Here is a 19,693-nt window from a genome sequence, read left to right as displayed (position 1 = left end):
ACAGCTGATCCCACTGAGAATCCACAGCCCGACCTGAGCTCCTTGCTTCTTTTACCTCATTGTTTTTTAGCTCGACGTTTGGCTGGTGGGGAACAAAAAGCCAGAGATTTAAGAAGCGGAAGAGACCCAGACGTATTGTTTTCTCACGAGTTGTCTGACCAAATCAGGGATGAACCACCATTGGACTCACATTTGACTGGTGAGGAGAAAAGCGAACTACTAAGGGTCGCCCCTGTAGCTCTGTTTCTTCTGAATGTACAAGCATGCAGTTGTTTAGCAACATGTCAGGTGTAGCAACTTGATAAGCTCATATGGAATGTACATGTAAAGGTTTTATGCTGTTAATTACGTTTCACATCATGCTAATTGTTATTGTAATCAAGCCTCCTTTAGTTTACAAAATTGATTTTTCCCATTTTTTTTGTGCACAGATCATGTGTTTAACCTTTTAAGAAATAATGCTTTTTCCCAAAAAATTTCAAGAAGCTATGCGCCCGCAAAAATGTTCGACAGGAGCATGGATGGTTTATTGAACCTGGGCCGGGCCTACTGGGTACAGGCCCAGGGGCCCTGGAACAGAGCCTCTGTATGAAGTGACTGTTACCATTTCTTGTACAAAAGCCAATCAAACTACTTAAAAAGAGATGCAAAATGACCTCAAAGAGACATAAAGAGGTCAGAAGTGAGTAAAAATAGAAGCAAAAAAATTAAAAAGAAACGTAGGAGGCCATAATAAGTTGACTGGCACCTAAAAACAGCCACTTGGAACATCGTCCACTTATTTTTCAGTCTGGTTTTCCTGCTTTTACCATATTCAGTTGTGTAGAACATTAGTTAACCATAACCATGCAGCTGAGTTCAGAGGTATTATACAAACCGCTCTCTGTTTTCCTCCTGTCAGTCACACAAGATAAGGACCGTGACCTGGCAATGCTCCTGACATTGAAGAATAAGAGCCGTGAACTCCTGTGCTCAGGGTATTAAAGGCTAAAAGACAGTATTTCACAGCGTCAGGGGAAAAGAAGCGGTTGTGGTTTTGAACAGAAAGGTGCTGAGGGTAGCAGCAAAGACAGGCTTGCTAAATTATAGAAGGTCCCTTTATCACAGAAAGACGGGATTTGAAGCTTTAACATTAATCTTTACTTTAAGTCTGTAAATAATTCTGAACACACCCCCATTTTATTTCCCTACTACTCCATAGAGATACAATGGGTTTGCTGGGTGAGGTTAGCATCCCTTGATCAGTAAATTCATGCTACCGCAAAACTGTGAAAGATGTGAACTATAGAAGCCACTGTGTCTTCACACAGTTGAAACCATAGATAGCAATGTCATTCAGATGAAACAACCAAGAGAGATAGCAAGTTTTCAGGTCCTGCTAATGATATCAGCTACCGTGCTTCTGTGCCGTTAAGACTCCCCAGTTACAGTAGCTTGATTTCTGTGATTTTAGTAAAAAAAAAAAAAAGAACTGCACAGAAGGATTGACTGAGACTTCCCATCTTGCCTCACTACTCTGTGACCATGGACTACCTGGGGTTTGAACTGGTTTTTGCTTTGTGATTTTTTTTTTTTTAAGCCTGTACAGAAGTCTGGCAGTTGCTTGCTGGGATTTCTTTCTTCTTTCTTTGGTTTCAAGTTGTGCTGAATACTGAGTAATTAACTGTAATAAGTGACTGGAATACTGCATATAGGCTATTTTTTGTCTCTGGTAGATAGGAGGTGTGTGTATGTGATGCATTGATGTGGTCTGATGTGAACGTTGCCTTTCTCAATTCAAATTTACCCTGTCAGTGAGTGTTGTGTGGCCACTGATTGAATCCGAGTAGATAAGAGGCTTTGCAATAATGACAGACTACATGAGTTTTTATGTAAGAAGATAGAAAAGAACGTATTTGTATATGTACTTTGTTTAATATTAATTTGTCCAAATGTCAGCCTGCATTGGAAAAAAAAAATGAGCATGTGGTTTGCCTGCATTACATAAACGCAAATGTAAAAAGACAAACTTTGCATTTAAAGCTTTACCAGAACACACACATCATTCATAATGCATTTCATAGGACCTGTCTCACTTGGATTACTTAAATTTTTTTTCCCACACCAGTGTTCTTAATAGTAATAAGGGATTCTGTTAAAATCAACGTTACCCCTTAACGTTACCCCTTAACGTTACGCGGCGTCATACTCCAGGGAAATTATGAGTCAGTATTTGGAAATTTACCTACAGTTTAGCATACGGAAAACCATTGCAAATTAAATATTTTCAGTAACGCAGGAAAATGCCCTCAGTCGCCAGTTCATTAGGTACACCTACCTAAAACTCGGTCCTGCAATAAATCCTATAGATAGTTTAGACAAAATAACAGAAACAGTTCACAGACTGCAGCCTCTAAAATGACCGTACAGATGAATCAGCACCTCTCTAACAGTTTCAACACTATTGTTCTTAGTATGTGTTAGATTTAACTAGGTGTTCGTAATAAACTGGCAGCTGAATGTGCTCTTATATAAAAGGATAACCCGACTGTTTGATGGGACATTAAAAATGTAACATACAGATCAGGTTTGACTCTAAATATGTATCGCTGATTTGATCTGTTTGACAGGATTACTGTCTAATCCTTCCAAAACACAATAATACACAAGACTTTTTTTCTTGTGTATTATTGTTATTTGTCTTGTGTGTTACAAATTTAAAAAAAAAACTGGGATACACAGAAACAAGGACAATCCAGATTATACAGTAAACCGAAGTATGACTCGGGAAGTGAGCAGATCAGCAGGGAGTAGATGGTGCCAATTAAGAATCCCTTATGGAACAACATCCAAAATTAAATATGTGTCTCCATAGAGGATAGTGAAATGAGGTTTGTGATTTACAACTGGATTTTAAACTGGGACACATGAGCCTGCTGTACTGTAGAAGTCCAATTGACAGGCTGGGAATAAACAGATCAATTCAACAGACCAGAAAGATGTGCATGAGTGACCGTCTAATAGATATCCAACATACGGCTAGCTAGCCGAACACTGTCCTGCCATGTGAGTGGCATTTACTTACATAAACTTTACAATATGCCTCTTCAACAATGGAAAATTATACCAAACACGTGGAGGCACATGTGCGCACAGTGACAGGGGCATTAATATTGTAGTCCTGTGGTTAGCTTTCCCCGGGTGATCTCATCATCAGAGTGGCTCCTCTGAAATAGGTCAAATTCACAGCACATTAACCTTCACCCACATATGGAAATACTGTCATTCCAAATGGGGCTTAACAAGCTCTCACATGGATGCAAAGGTGATTACTGCTGCCTGTTTTTCTCTCTCTGTGTGTGTGTCTGTCTGTCTGTGTATGTGTGTCTGTGTCTGAGAGTGCGTGCATTTCAACAAAAATCAGAGGAAGACAGCATTTTAGAGACACTGGAGAAATGATCCCAGACGTGCAGGAGTGCATACAGTTCCTTATACAGTAGTTTTAACCACCACTGCACGTGTCTGGGAGTGTGTGTCTCCGTGTGTGTGCACAGTTAGAAACCCTGGGGGAGAGAGGTGAAGAGCACGATCTCCTTCTTCCTTTCACCTGTCCGATTTTGAACAGTACAGTCACCATCTCCACTCATGACCTACAGTGGCTTGATTTCTATCCCTGTCTATTTTGACTGTGGGAATGACTTCAGGCCATTGCTGCAGTCGTGGTTCAACCTGCTTACATCGGTAGAAAAACCCATTAGGAGTCTTTCCTCACAACCCCTGCCCTGAATAAATAGGAACATCTGGAGTTTCCCTGCCCCCACTTTAAAGCTGGCAGAGGTGCCAGAATTGCTGTAATCTGTTTGTCTCTCAAAGATTGGACCTATTTTGTATGCTGCCAACGATAAGAGACTGTGATATGTCTATCATTCATTTCTGTTTCATCATTCAGAACCAACAGAAGGAGAAAATATTTCACGGCATGCTGTCTTTAATTTTACTACATTTTTATTCTTGCCCTCCTCAGGCTACTCATTGAAGCAGTTTCTCTTCCAGCATCAGCAAACCACAACTCACCTTGTCGAAATGATAAACTGTTTAATAATATGTCACTTTTTTTCATGGACTGAACCCTTCTTTATGTCATTCCATAGAACCTGTAGTTACTCCACGGACCCACCTTCAGTGTGAATCGATTAGTCCATTAAATTGCGAGTAACCATAAAGAGATCACAGAGAACCGACCTAGTGCACCGATATTATATTGATGTGTATGAGGTTCTGGTTTTAGGACATTAGTTATCTCATTGCCCTGCGTATCAGACAAATAGCTCTATAAAAGCTTTTCACTCCTGGTATCCGGCATCCGCACCTGCTGTCAGTCGGCTCGTCTCCCCAATACTTTGGTGCAGACCAAAATAGCTCAACAAGCACTGGACAGATTTTCTGTAAAAATTCACAGTCACACAGTGATTCCTCGGGTTTCTGGTGAATCCCTGACATTTTGTGTAGCACCATCACATGGCCGAAATGTCCAGCTGTACCAATGAAAAAAAAAAATGAAAAAAAATTGAAATCTAGAAAGCAGAGAGACAATGGAATTTACCGCTTCATGCTCCCCAGGGGATGAATCCTTTTGACGCTGGACAGTCACTTAAATTTCCTCTACCGCCTCTCTTATGCCAAAATGTCAACACTGTATATTGTATCTCATAAGTCTCATCTAGTAGGTAACTGCTGTAACATTTGCTGAGCACATTCATGGCCACAAATAGATGAACCCATTTGTTGCCTATCTGTTTGTGTAACCCTTAGAACAAAGTTTACATTTTACTTTACATTCATAATGTGTGATTTAAAACACTTTGCAGACTCTAGGGACCACTAGCGAAGCTCCTTTTTTTTGGTGCCATTTAGTCACTATTTAAAATTCATTGTATGTACAAACTTGCTTGGCCCATAAAATTATCTTATGTCTTAATAATCAAAGTAATATGTCAAATATTAAAACAAAGTGTTGTTTGCTTTATGTACATGTAATTTTTGGCACCAAAATGATGAACGTTTGATTTATTTTCTATCAGAAACTGGGATTTTAGATCTGTCTGATTCTGTTCCTTCTTGGATTAATTATCATATTCTTCTATGTCTTTCCAGGCCTATCACATAAATTAAAGGACGATCAGTATTCTAGCAGCACATATCCAAGGTTCAGACAGTCACTGTCTGGAATGGAGAAGTTCCTGGCCAGGCAGATGGTCTGGCACTTGGCTTGGCCCCGGTCTCTGTCTTGGCTTGCTTTTTCAGGCTCTTCATCCCTCCAGTCCCGCGAAGAGGGACGGAGCGAGAGAAAGAGATAGTGAGGAGACGTAAGAGAGAGACAAAAAAGAGAGCAAGACAGACAGTGAGAGATTGAGAGGGTAGAGATACCAAAAGGGTGTTTGGTCCGTCTGGTTGCTGACATAGTGGAGCAAGGGCGCATGGCGTACTGAGTCTCTGTGGTTCTGAACTTCAAAGCTTTGTGGCTCATCCAGTTTGGATGAACAAGTGGCTTTTTACCAGACTTTACTTTGTATGAGAAAAGATCACATGAATTTTAAAATAGTAGAGATGACTCAGTGCTTGAACCAGTAAAGGGATTTATTTTTATGGATTGATTAGTTTTTATGGAGAAAGGACACTAGTGGCTGGCCATGTCTTTTCAATCTTCCCATGCTGTAGGTGCTGGTTAAGGTTTCTTTTTAAAATGTGTTTGCTATAGCACTGTTAGGATTCACAGCTGTCAGGTTAGGCCTTTTTCACAGCAGAAAGTTTGTCTTGTCATAGTAATAGTAACATCAGATGTTATGTGTCCCAGTAAGCCATGGCTTTGTGATAGTGGGCCAGCATGCACAATACAGGAACCTGAAACTAGGGCTATTAAATGTAATTAAACATCATTAATTTTATTATTACACCAGTGCTTTGTGACATGTCAAAATGTCTTATGTGACAAAGGCCAATTCTGCACCTGTACTACACAGTTTTTGGATTCTCTTGATTCTCTCCTTTTGGTTCTCTTGATTAAGCTTTGAGGAATGGATGGTTACCTAACAACTGACAGGAGAACAGGCACCGACATCGTCTCCACAAGATACTGTGGATCTGTGTGCATGCATCGGTAATCCCACAGGTTGACACCGCTTTCTTGGTACACTCAATTACACCACAAAGACACGAGCACGGCGCACCTCAGCACCATTAAAATATCTTACGGGAAAGCAGCCCAGCCAACCACAGTTTCTTAACGTACTTAAGGCTAAATTGTTAGCATGTACACCTGCAGTCTGGGCGAAATGACCAATGATCCAACCTCCTGCAAGTCGACGTATTTCATCAGCAATCACCTTGAAGCTTAGAAACACAGATTCTTAACAGATCTGAAATAATAATTCAGCGACTTATTAATCATTCCACAGGGCCTTTTCTGTGGTCTTACTTCAGTGATGGGTTTCAATAATCTGATGAAAGTGCTCCTTCATCTCATGCTCCTGCGTGTTGTGCTCGGTTCCATTTGGCTTTCTCAGTGTGAACCACCACCAGAGGGATTTCATTTCAGAGCTGATGAGATTTGTGTAGTATCCCATAAATCAACTTTCTTTAATATTGCTTCTGTAAAAGTTTCTCCTGAAAAAATTTTCAATTATCTTTGCATACTAGCTTTGCACAAACAGATGTCCACCATGTAAAAAAATGGAAATTCAAGTTCTCCCTTCAAGCTGCATCAACATCAAGTGGTTACAGCAGCAATTAGAACTGTATTAAGAGTAAATTTTAATATAGAAATGGAAAAAAAACAAAACATAATAGCAATCATAGCTCAGGTATGAGGATGAAGCACATGACAGCTCATTGGAATTACACGAAGTTTGTCATAAAGCTTAAAAGGCTTCTTGTAAATTGATATTTTAATCATTTTTATGCTACAGTTGAGTTTCTAAATCCTGAAAATAACAATGTTCATCTCGAGACAGTTTTAGTTTGCTCTCTGTCTGTGTGTGTGTGTGTGTGTGTGTGTGTGTGTGTGTGTGTGTGTGTCTGAGTGTGCGCGCAGGTGGTTTGACAGAGGGGAGGTCTCTGTCGGGTAAAAGCCTCTTCTGCTCCCCCTCTCTGTCTGCTTTTTTCTTCGGTTCTATAAATATTTCATCATTCTTTGTTGGTCTGCCCCTGCCCTTTCCTCCTCTCTTTTCCCCTCTTATCTTGTCTTCTCTTTCACCTTGAGTCCACCTCCCTTTAGCTGAATTTGTCTTTTGTCACTGTGCCCTACATGTCCTCTCTGGTTTCTCTGTCTTTCCTCTGGACATCTATTTCACCTTGAGTCTATAACCTCCCCCCTCTGTCATTCGGCGTGTGGGGCCAAGCTCACATCATTATGCTCCAAAAAGCATGTGGCAGAAACTCCTGGGGGAAAAGCAAATTCAGGGACAGGAGGGGATTATAATTTAGGCCTTTCTTCAGGTTTTTGGACGACTGACCGTATAAGTGGAAATGGAAAAAATGTGTGTCTCTGATTTGTGTTTGAATGTGAAATATTTTTTTTGTTAGAAAGCAGGATGAAGGAAAAGACTCAGAACTAGTATTTGTGAGAATATCAGAATATACTATATACTGTATACCCATAGTAATCACATTACCATGATGATAACACTGCTGTCAACAAACTCATTTTACGAGGGATAGATTCCGGGACACCCACTCCTCCATGTTCTTGTGCTCTGATAAGTGCCCTTCAGCTGGGTTTCTGTGTTTCCTGACCTTGAGTAGTGTGCTCTTTCCACCACTGCTGCTGCTTAATGGGGCTTAAAGCCGAAGAGCTGCCATTAGCTGAGCTTCTGCATCTCCTGTCATTATCACAGAGTAATGCCCTACCATCGTGGACACTCACTCCACGGCTCATGCTGGCTGCAATTTCAACAAGCTTCTATCTGTGGTGCAAAGACTGTATAAAGAGTAATCCTTATTATAACTAGCTTAAACAATATTAAGACAAACTGTCCTGCTTCCCATTGGTAGTCCTCTCCACTGTGCTAGCTATTGCATGCCGAGGCAGTGGCTGGCACGGTCTGCATAACAAGACCACAGTCAAGCTTTGAGCTAAGTGCTAACATCAGCATGCTAACGAGCTCACATTGGCAAAACTACTATGCTGATATTTAGCAGGTATAATGTTTACCATGTTCATGCTTAGTTTAGCGTGTTAGCATGCTAACATTTGCTAGTTAGCACTAAACAAGACATCAGCTTGGGCTGATGACTGAGAGTGTCATTATTTTTGCAGGTATTTGGTCATGAACCAAAGTGTTGAACACATTAAATTTTTGACCGCTGGATGAAGAGTCACTAAAGTTATTACAATTTATCCTGAGGAAACCATGAATTTCAAATATAGATGTTTTCCATCCATTATTTGCAGAGTTATCTCAATAAAAAACAAAAATACCAACACCAAGGTGGCGTTAGAGAAAAAGTCAGGGGATCTCCTAAGTCATTAAAATACAATGATAATAGTCATCTGGGACCCATGAATGTCTTTACAAAATTCGGTGCCAATCCATCCAGTAGATTTTGAGATATTTCACTAAATAAGTGAAAACACTGACCCCCCTGGTGGCGGTAGAGGGAAAGTCAGAGGATCACTTGTGTAACTTAGTAAAAAAGAATTTAAATTTATCCTCTAGGAACCTTCAATGGCTGAAGTAAATTTCCTGGAAATCCATCAGATAGTTATCAAAATATTTCACTCTGAACCAAAAATGTCAGGGGGTCACCACAGTCAGTGGTGATTCATCCCCTGGGGACTATGAATGTCTGAATGACTGTCAGACAGAGTGCTGGGGTCACAAATGTGGCTAAGCACAACTTTAACATCAACAAACACATCGCCTATCAACGACAGGCCGAATCTACAGCTGACGGCCTTCTTTAAAAAATGTTTTCATCATCACATGAAGCACCTTCACATTTTTTTTGCACCTCCAGTGCTCCGCTGTGACTTTTTAAGACGCACGATATGGGTCTATGTCCAGTTTAAGGGCCTTGTTATGCGGGGGTATAATGTAGTTTTGCACCACCCCTGCCCTCCAGCTGCCAACTGCGTGCATGAGCCATCGCTGGTTGAAGGGCTGACATGAATAATAGGAAATTTCTGCCCTTTAACCCAACCCTACTGTTCAATTAAATGTGATGTGTTAGAGTTGAGTCTTTTTGTCGAGCTTGTGTTTTTTTTTTTTTTTTTAATTGTTTGAGAAACTCCAGGGACAATATAATAGACATTAATGGGCAACATAATGGGGACTGGGGTGATTTCCAAGAGCTCTTGTGACCTCTCTTTTCAACTGATTGAAATTAATGCAGGCTCAAATAAAAGATTACCTTTCCAACATTCCTGAACTGGCCATCTGGAAAATCTGACACAAAGCCAGCTGGACTGATTCACTTTGGGCTGCTTGAGCAGGTGTGCTAAATCTATTGTGTTCTGTTTTTATTTTACTTACATTTGCCACTTGCTCACAGCTGCTAACGCCTGCAGTGTTGGTTGTGCCTTTTGTTTACTTTTTTGTGTATGTGATGCTTTAAGCAAACATTGCATGCATGTTCTGTCTGCATCAGTTTCAGCTGATTTTTTTTTTTTTATGTGAAGATTTGGTCTGTAAGTGTACTTTTAGGCGTCTATGTCATTGAAACCTGCAAGTGTACATCGCAACGAGGTGTCACCTTCTACTTTATTGACTGCTTAAATTTTTTTTTCATGATTTACAACAGCTTTAGTGGAAAGTTTTGTGATTTTAACAAAGCTGAACAATGATTGCTTTGTGAGCACAGAAAAAACTACAGCTCCACCTCATAAAAATTTACAAGCGCGGCAGCACGGGTACATGTCATTGTAACTTGGTTTCATCCACATCCGTAATATTCAAAATTTCAAACGTTTTAGCTGTAATCTCTTGTGTGCTCCTCTCTGTCTTACTCTTATTACAGAGATCCTACACATCCGACCTAACCGCGGCCCCTCAGCTCGCTCATGGACTTGCCTCTTTTGTTTCTGTCTTTAGGCTTATGGGAAATGGTGTTTGTAGAAGGCCGCCAAAAAACTGTTTGTTTGTTTTTTTTGAAAATATGTTTATAATCCTAACCCAAACATATGGAGTGAGCCATATGACATGAGAGAGGCTCTGCTCCAAGGCTGAATTTTTAGTAATTAGAGATATTACGAATGTCAATGGAGTTTTGAATGAGGTTTTCTTACTTCTGAAATATAGACTTAGACGTTCACTTCGGCCCTCTCTATTGAGCAAAGTTAATTAACCTCATCTTAACCCTTGGCAATGCATACATTTTATTTGTAGGTTGTAGGCAATCTCAGCAGAGCTCTATCTTGTAAAATATTCGATTAAAAAATGTGCTTTAGTTTTCATATTTTCATTTCTTTTATTTACTTTCATAAGGGAAGGCTACACTGTTGTTAATAGACTGACAGATTGATTTTTTTTAAAAATAGCTGATAAGATTGCTATGTAACTATATTGTATTGGAGAAGAATAGGGTTAGCAATGGCGCTCTGAAGAGGATTAACGCCAACCATTGATGCTGACTGCCCGCTGACAGCTAGAAAATTCAAATACTTTGCTCTAATAATCAGCAACTTGACAGCACACAAAAGCCTTTTTATAACCACAATTGTCCCATCAGACATTGCTATGGCAGTGTAGAAAATATTTCAGCACTTTCAGCCAAGCCGTGACACTTCCTGTATGAGTCAGAAATAGAGTGCCCACTTCACGCTGAGAGTAGTTTTTGCCAAAGGAGCCAATAGGATATCTCTCTTTTTTGTGATATTTACTTCTTGCAGAGATGGGAAGTCATCATACATGACAGAACAGTCTCACTGCCAAGGGAGAGGAGGAAGAGAGAGAACATTACATGGTGGCTTGAAGGGGCTTCGGTAGGTCTGAGTGACAAGACGCGCAGTCGCCCTGCGGATTTGCCTTTGGTATCTACTGAATGTGCGCTCAGATGGTCCTACTTCCTTGTTTGGCACCGACCACTGAGAAAATCTTGATTGGGATAGTTTTACCCATTGATTTGATTTGGTGGTGATTGAATGGCCTTTTATGCTTCATAATGAGCCTGTGTGTTGCCAAGTGTTTGGACGCTTGACTGCAGTTGGGACGACTGAAGAGTACGTCAAGAGATGTTGCTTTTCTTATGAAAATGAGTATTTTAAAGTGGATTTTTAGTTTTTTGTAGCAGTTCCACAGCTGGTTTTGTCTTTTGGATGATTGTTTTTAACTAAGAAAAGATTTGTTGCTTTTAGGGAATTGGAAAAAGAGGAGGAAAGAGAATGCGGCAGCTGTGTCTTGAGGCAAGATGTAAAAAAAATAAAATAAAAAAAAATAAAAAACACTCTCTGCTCTCTGGAGTGGTCTGCCTTAGAGCCATGAACACTGTAGTACATGTATACTGTTGCAAACAGACAATATACACAGATATGATAACCGCCACACAGACATAGACACAGACACGGAAACTGACTCACATGTACAACACATAAGACAGACAAAAGACAAGTAAGCTACACACACACACGCGCACAAACACACGCACGCACACTGACCCAAGAGGCCAAGGCAAACCTTCTTCACAGTGAACCTGCGGGGCTCCACCTACATTTCAAACACACAGACAATCATCAGGGGGAGCAATTTTCCCTATAACACCTGCCTCGGTATACTGACCTGACCAGGGGTCGTCCCCCAGACTGTTTGTAGTGAAAGACAGAGACTTCAGGGATCCTCGGGGAGGACCATGCAGGGATTTAGGAGCTGGTGCCATTCATGCAATTATCTCTGGCTCTATTAAATCTTTAAATAAGCCTCCTGGCAAGGGGGCTTAGTCAGGGTTTTTTTTTTATAAAATGTAATTGTTGTTCCTAACGGAGCCATTTTTGATGATTATGAGCAAACACAGATGCTCAAATTAACTTCCACGTTGCGTCAACAAGGTCAAGTGTTTGCCTGTACCTTTGACACATTTCAGACCAGGGTAACATAGTAATTGCAATACGTGGATCACATACAGCTCTTAAATGTATACAATATAAATAACTTTGACCCTGAAGGGCATACTAACAAAGATTAATTTTCCATGTTCATACATTGTTGGTAACACTTTATTGGTCAGTAAATTGTTGATCATAAAAACTTTACTTTTGAGAGCAGGGTTAATTACATTTTATAACAGAACATGAAATCAAAGCCATGTTTTATTAGATTAAGTGTAAGATGCCAGTCTTTTTTCCTTACATTCAGCAAAATGTGAAAATGTGGAAACAAAATACAAAATGTGAAAGCTTTGCTATCGTCTTGCCTTGGGCACTGCTGCAGTCGGCAACAAGCTCCACAACCGCAGATGTTCCTTATGGGTTTCATACCTGTGAAGTGAAGGATTGGACTAAACAAGCTAGAGATAAGAGATTAAAAGAGGGGGAAAGGACGGAGGGACTGAAAAAAAACTACAGGTGGTGCTGGGAATCCGCTAGAACGGCCTTCTTTTTCGAAACACACAGTGAGTAAAGGAAGGAGGATGGATGGCTGCTAATCTGACACGTTTACTGTGCTGGGCCGGAGCTTGAACTGTGGTAGAGGCAGACAGAGACAGAGAGACAGAGGGCTGACTGAGTGGCAGGATGGGAGAGAAGCGTAAGAGCAGGAAGGGGTGGGGGGGGCTAGCCCTCCAGCTATCAGTGCTAGTAGGAGGAGAAGAGGGTGGGAAGTTTGAGTTTAAAGGGGAGGAGGGGGAAACATGAGAGAGAAGGAGGTAGAGCGCACACATGCCGCCTGCTTGGATTTGAAGGGGAAGGAAGGAAGAGGGGAGATCCTAGCGGCTTGCTTAGAAAGGAAGGCTGATGTTTGCAAACTGAGAAGGCCACAGGAACACTGTGTCTATAGTGTCACTGTAAAGACACTGGTAAGGTAAGGGGACATTTTTCACTAAGGTGATTATGATGACATTAGAGTGCTGTTCAGATATGTGATGTATAGTATATATGAAGGGTTTTTTTTTTTTTTACAAATCCAACTTGGCATAAAAACATTTGAATGGAGAAAATATACAAAAAAAAAAAGAGAGATTCTGCAAAGTTAAGAGGGCCTCACACTGTGTAACCCTAGAGGGAATCATGCTCATAAAGCACACGTCTTGTGATATGTGGTGACAGATACAAAGTCATTTCTTCTCTTATTTGCTGTGTTTTGGTGTATGTTCACGCTGCTGCCCACTGACTGTGTGTGTGTGTGTGTGTGTGTGTGTGTGTGTCTGTGTGTCTGTGTGTCTGTGTGTCTGTGTATGTGTGTTCTTCTGCTGCAAACACTCATGAGATAAGAAAGACACAAATGCACGCAGACAGACATCCTCTCTGTGCCATACGCCAGTGGCCAATGAATGAGCATCCTTGTAAAGAGAGCTCAAAGCAGGCGAGTCTCTACTAAACGTCCCTCAGGCCACTTTCCGCTGCTCTTCTGTTCTACATTAATTCGTTAACAAGCTGCCATTATGCTGCTCACACAGACATGGTTTCAGAGCAGTCAATCGGGATTTCAACGGGATGAGAGCGAGGCCTTTTTTATGAGCAGCTCACAGTAGAATCGTATATGAATCTGTTTTATAATTGAACTTCTTTTGCCTGCATACTTTTCATTCCTATGGTGCATCACTTGCCTTTTGGTTTCAAGTTTGTTTGATGCTGATTATGGAAAAATAGGTAGTTAAATCTATTATAAATACATTGTGTTTTATAAGCTCACTATATACTTTAACCAACTAAAGCTGTCAGTTAAATATAGTGGAGTAAAAAGTGCAATATAATTATTCTATAACAATTATCTTGACTAATCAAATAATCAAGTAATTATTTCAGCACCATATGTAAAATTTAAAAACACATACACACAAAAAAACTGCTGTGGCACTGTAGGCTCAATATGCTCTAACACTACAGCAGGGTCACTACAGATCCCACATATTAGGTGCTGAAGTAAGGGCAAAGAGATCGCCCACACTTGTCATGTCTCCAGTCTGGTTTGAGACGGAAAGGGACAGAGGAAGACAATGGCGGCAGCAGCGCGGTCAGGGGATGTTTCTGTTTGCATGTGTACACCACTCCCACCAGTTCCCCTCCGCATCCGAGGAACAATGCTGAATAGAGGATTGCCTGATGTCATCCGGCATTTCCTGCCACTGATCTGACGAGAATCATAAATCCTCACCCCCCCCCCAAAGTTCCTTTCGTTAACTGATACAGTCTCCATCAGTGTCACTGAAATTGTGCTCATAAACAGATCCGGTTTCAGACAATTTCTTAAGTTGTAGCCACATTCATTAGAAAGAAATTCCCACAATTTTATGTTCTTATGGGACAAAGGTCATTTGACATCCACTTCCTGTGGTTGAGTTAACTTTTGGGTTCTTGTGCAGAGCCAGCTCACACTAAAATCAATGCATTCTTGTGGTGAAGTGACAAACATAAGAAGCATCTTGAGTCAAACATAACCACTTCTCTTTTGTTGTGTGTAGTGGCTGCAAACAATGGCTGCCTTTCTGTTGTACAAGATCCCGTGTGAACTAATACAGAGTGACAAACAACAGCACATACTGTAATGTGCTGTGCTAGTCAGAGATTGGCCATTTTGGTTTATGCAAGTTTACTTATTTTTTTTTCTCATACGAAGTTATACCTTTTTGTGCTCACGTTATCTGGAACAAATGTCTCTACTGTTGCTTGTCCTCCTTGACACATTAATCACTGGCTCTACTACAACATGAAATACTGTCAAGACAGTTTTTCACCCTGCAAAAGTCTCACTCCCATGACCAGTTTGGAGGATTTCCCACAACTGCATGTGTGACTGTTATCATGTCTGCACAGATGGGACAGCCCACCCTGCAACTGTGGGTTGGGTAAATGAGAATGTGACATTAAACCTCACTGACTCTCTCCTTACGATCATCATTATGAGAATATCGTGTCCGGCGCCTAACAGTACTTAGATAGGAGAAGAAAGAAGATCATTTTTTCCTTGCAATTTTAATTCATGTTTGTCTAGCTTGGTTATTTCATCCTGGTGTGTTTCTATAGTCTGCCTGCACACATCGTTAAAATTGCTACTCATTTCATCTCTACACGCTAACCAGATGGTACAGTGGCAAAAGCAGAGGTCTCATCTACAGCAGAGCTATAACTTACAACAGCTAACCACAATACACAATCATATTATTAAGGGACACTTACTTTCTTCAGTAACAATCCAGGTTTAAGCCATTATCCTTTTGTAGATTTTGGTTCTTAAACTATACACCGAGTCATTTTTAATGGAGGAGAAATAGATGGACTAATAAGAACTGGCAAAGAATTGTGCTGAGACTCTTAAGTGCAAGTAGAAAGGTCCTGAAGCAAATAATCAGTTCATCAAACAACAGAAAAGGAACTGACAAGCTTAACAAGCAAAATTGCCAAACATTCACTGTATCCAGCTTCTAAAATGCAAGGCTTTTCTGTTTTTCTCTCTGTTTTATATTATTGTAAATTGAATATCTTTGGGCTTTGGGCCGTTTATGGTCAAAACAAGCAATATGAACACATCATCTCAGGCTCACGGAAATTATGATGGTCATTTTCCAATATTTCCGACATTTTATTCGCTAAACGATCAATCGCTTATCAAAAAAAAAAGTGTTGTCAGTGTTGTAGTATATGCAGTGGACAGGTTCATCCTCAGCACTTTTTTCTGTCTTCTCAGATGTCATGGCGTCCGACCTACCGCAGCTCCAAGTTTCGAAATGTCTACGGAAAAGTAGCCAACCGGGAGCACTGCTTCGACGGCGTCCCCATCACCAAGAACGTCCATGACAACCACTTCTGTGCCGTCAACTCCAAGTTCCTCGCAGTCGTCACTGAGAGTGCCGGCGGGGGCTCTTTCATTGTTATACCTGTATCCCAGGTAACTAGCCACTGTTATACTCTTCACCTGCTGTTTGTCGCTATGCCAACCGGGGTCAAAAATTAATGGGGTCCTCCCCTCATTGCAGCCTGTGGGAGTGGATATCTGATACTATTGTGTTTTTTAAAATGCTCTGTTGTTGTTAGTTCTGAAAAAAGGCATCAAGTCTGGCAGCATTTGAGTATTTGGGTATGGTACTTTTGTCAAAATGTACATAATGTATAGTTAGCTTCAATAACTGACAGTGAGCATTTACTGTAGGATGTTGCTGTGTAATACAGCATACATTCTTTAAGGGTTTAGACACTACATTTTTTCTGTAGCTTTATAAATTACCGTGGGTTCAGCTACTTCACAGCATAGTAAAATCCGAAGTTGGAGAGCTGTTTCCCCATAAATGAAGCACAGACACTTCCTGCTATTGCAGAGCATGCCAGCCTTAAATCCCCAAGTCAGAATCTAAAGGCTAAGTTGTGACGGGATTGCCAATAGGAGCGCATAAGGGCACGGTGGTATTGCCCATAAATCCGACAAAAGAGCAGTGTAGTATCGGAAAGTGTGGAATTCTTTTTCATAATGTAGGAGAAGGGAATGCGTTTCTTCTCACTGAGAAATTCTCCTCACATTCTGTAAAATCCGATTCACTGCTTTTGCTGGATTATTCATCAATCAACAATGCAGATTTTGGTATTCGGTTTATGGAAGATAAGCCTTAAAGTTGCACATTTTCCTATTATGCAGACAGTGCGGAGATAAATTGTCTGGAAAGTCATTTTTCCAAGAGCTGCATTTGCATGAAAACTCCATTGCTCACATTTGATTTGTGGTGTTACTGGGCCTGGTATGGAGAGTGTAGAATGGTTTTCTAAAGTTTGCTGTATGTGTCCGTGATGAACTTGAGGTGCTCATGTAGTCAGCAGGAGAGAGCAGTTTCCTATTGGACGCTGGTTATCGCTGCGTTCTTTAATGTGCCACTGCATTGACAACAGTGCAGTACAAATATTGGAGTCATTTTGCCAACAGGCTATGCTGTCCTTTGCGCTCTGTAGATAACGTTGTGGGCCTGAGAAAAGAGTAAAGTGCTTTGCCTCTTTAAGAGAGACTCTGCCAGGGTACTTGAAAAGCTCTTGGCTGCCGGGCAGGGCCGAGTCAAGCTGTCAGGCAGAAGCATTCAGCGAGCCAAGCAGTTCTGCTGTCTGAAGCAGGGGAGACCTCAGCTATATTTTACTTTACATTATCATGAGCTATGGCGTTGAGTCGGGGAAAAAGACGGACTACTGGCTGTCTGTGTGTGTGTGCCCTGCAATTTAGGCAATTAAATAGTTGGTGTGACGTGCTACAATGATGTCAGCCTTTTTTATTATAATCTTAAGATATGAATCTATGATATGATCATTTTATATACAAAAAAATAAGGGCACACGTCATCACTTGATATAACCTTTCATAAATTCATTTAGCAAAGGGACCTTTTCATTTCGTCTGCCTACACCTCTTAACGGTGATGCTTCAGGCAGTTACTAAGCAGCGGTCTTTGTGTATGAAATTTGTTCATTTTAATTGTTTTTTTTGAGCGTTTGAATTTGAAAGAGAGTGGCACGGCATCACATAATAAAAGAAAACCCTTCCTGGCTCAGTGTTCATTTACAAATGGTAGCTTGCATGGACGGAAAGAGAAGGTCTTATTGGCTGGTTTCGGATGTGACTGCTTAGGGGGCTTGCTTGTAACTCCAATGATATATGTATGTAGTAGAGTATCATTTAATTATACAGGATTTACTGAGAGAGCGATTAATAGATGATCAGTACAGTGACTATCAAGAAAAGCCGATATTAGTAGTAGTTTTATTTCTCACTCTATTTTCTGACAGTACAAAGGCAGTAAAGGTGGTCATTTCTGGATGTCAGCTGGGTGTTTTGATTACTTGATCTCAAGAAAATTGAAATAATCAACTAAACAACTGGAAAATCTTCTCTTCATGTTTTTTTCACTTCTGTTTAACGACATATTTTGATTATATCGTAAATAAAAACATACCTATTGCACAATATCATCCACATTACCTAACAGTTTACTGTGGTAGTTTTCATGCAGTGTAATGCCTTTTTCCAAGCCCATAACTTGATCGATTTCCTGCAAGTCACAGCATTGCACTTTAGCATTTCCCGGGGTTTCTGCTGAGTTGACGAGTTCAGAAATGGCATTTATCATAATCAGCCGCAGCACAGATGACAGCTTCCATGGGACGGTGGCTGCCGTTTCATGCAGCACCCTCTTGTCAAAACAACAGATCATCAAACTTAAGTGATCCCTTGTATAAGACAGTTAACGTAGGGATGAACAGTAAAAGTATTTTTTTTGAGATGGTCTCATATGAGGCTCCAAATGTCGCATTCTTTACAGCAGCATATCGAAGAGGATCTGTGTTCTTGTTTATGCTGAAAATATTTCCTCTTTTAAAGGCAAGTGGTGACTTCTTTACAATGTTAAAATTGAAATCAGTCAATCAGCTCCAAACACACAACAATGTAATGGCATATATACATTTTCAGTATATTTGTTAAGGTACTGCATACAATGCACATTCCGCTGAATGCAAAATGTGTGACAGTTAGGCTACAGCTGTGGAATGAAAAGTAGTTTATCTAAGGTAAACCAACCTGCTGAATCCATGACTGGGGTTAAATCTTAATTAGACAGAGGTATGGTACGCAGAGTGATGTCACCAGTCACACTTTAACCAAAATCAATAGCTGCCTGTCCTGTTTAGTTTAGATGTCCTTATCAGAAGCAGTCTGTGGTGTGCCACGTATATATGAGATGACTCAGAATAGGTAGAAAAAAGACCAAATGACAGGAAAGCTTGAGATTTGGACTTGCATGTTTTCAAACAAGGTTGAAGATATCAGCAATTAACGAAATCAGGAATCTCTTTTCAGTTTTCCCTTCTTTATTGACGGCACCCTTACACTTGGGAGCTTTCGAAATGAGCTCCTCCCGCTCCATTAGATAAACAAACCAATCTGTGGCGAGCACGGCTAATGGCGAGGTGTGAGCCCGGCAGGACATGTCACGATGACAGCCGGCGAGACAGCCATATGGTCCGCCCCAGACGATGCCATCAGCAAGCGGAAGGACCACCGCTGGCACCACCTGGCACACAGGCCGGCCCAGACAAGGACACATAAGGTCACAAACACCTCTTCATCACCTCAGACAAAGAGACAGAGAGAGTGCAGAGGGTGTGGTGCTTTTTGAATCACTGCTGCGACAGCGAAAGACAACCATTTTGTCAACGATAATGTAAACTCATTTTGGGTCACATTTCAGGCAAAAATGCCAAGTAATCTTTGACTCCAGCTTTGAGGATTTCCTGCTATTCTTTTTCTTCTGTCATAGTAAACTAAACATCTTTAGGTTTTGAACTGTTAGCCAGGCAAAACTAATCATTTTCTAGATGTCACTATGGGCTCTGTGATATTGTGATGGGCGTTTTTTCTATTTTCTGAGATATACCAGCAGGACTTACTGTGCTCTATTTAATGCATAGATTGGTTTATGCATAGATTCCTATTCGAAAGTCATCTAGAGTCATTTACAGTGTACATGGCTTATTGGCATATGTAGAAGGGATGTTTCCAACACGTGGTAGACAATGTTCATATTCATACACAAGGGATGT

General features: G+C 40.7%; 1 protein-coding gene across 8 annotated transcripts in view; it reads left to right on the top strand.

Moving 5' to 3' along the window:
• The window catches only part of coro2ba (coronin, actin binding protein, 2Ba), a 46,635-nt gene that overhangs the window by 13,243 nt on the left and 13,699 nt on the right, over positions 1–19,693 (top strand). For 5 of the 8 annotated variants that reach the window (XM_040136088.1, XM_040136072.1, XM_040136080.1 and 2 more), the window contains exon 4: positions 15,810–16,010. In XM_040136088.1, the coding sequence (XP_039992022.1) occupies positions 15,810–16,010 (201 nt within the window). Of the gene's footprint in view, positions 1–70; positions 200–12,853; positions 12,987–15,809; positions 16,011–19,693 lie in introns of those variants that run through there. The other 3 variants (XM_040136097.1, XM_040136116.1, XM_040136107.1) reach the window with 3 other exon arrangements.

Source organism: Xiphias gladius, chromosome 1, assembly GCF_016859285.1.
Source record: "Xiphias gladius isolate SHS-SW01 ecotype Sanya breed wild chromosome 1, ASM1685928v1, whole genome shotgun sequence".
Classification (NCBI taxonomy): Eukaryota; Metazoa; Chordata; class Actinopteri; order Istiophoriformes; family Xiphiidae; genus Xiphias; species Xiphias gladius.
The sequence above is the reverse complement of the archived record's forward strand: the minus strand, read 5'-3'. Positions and strand labels throughout refer to the sequence as shown.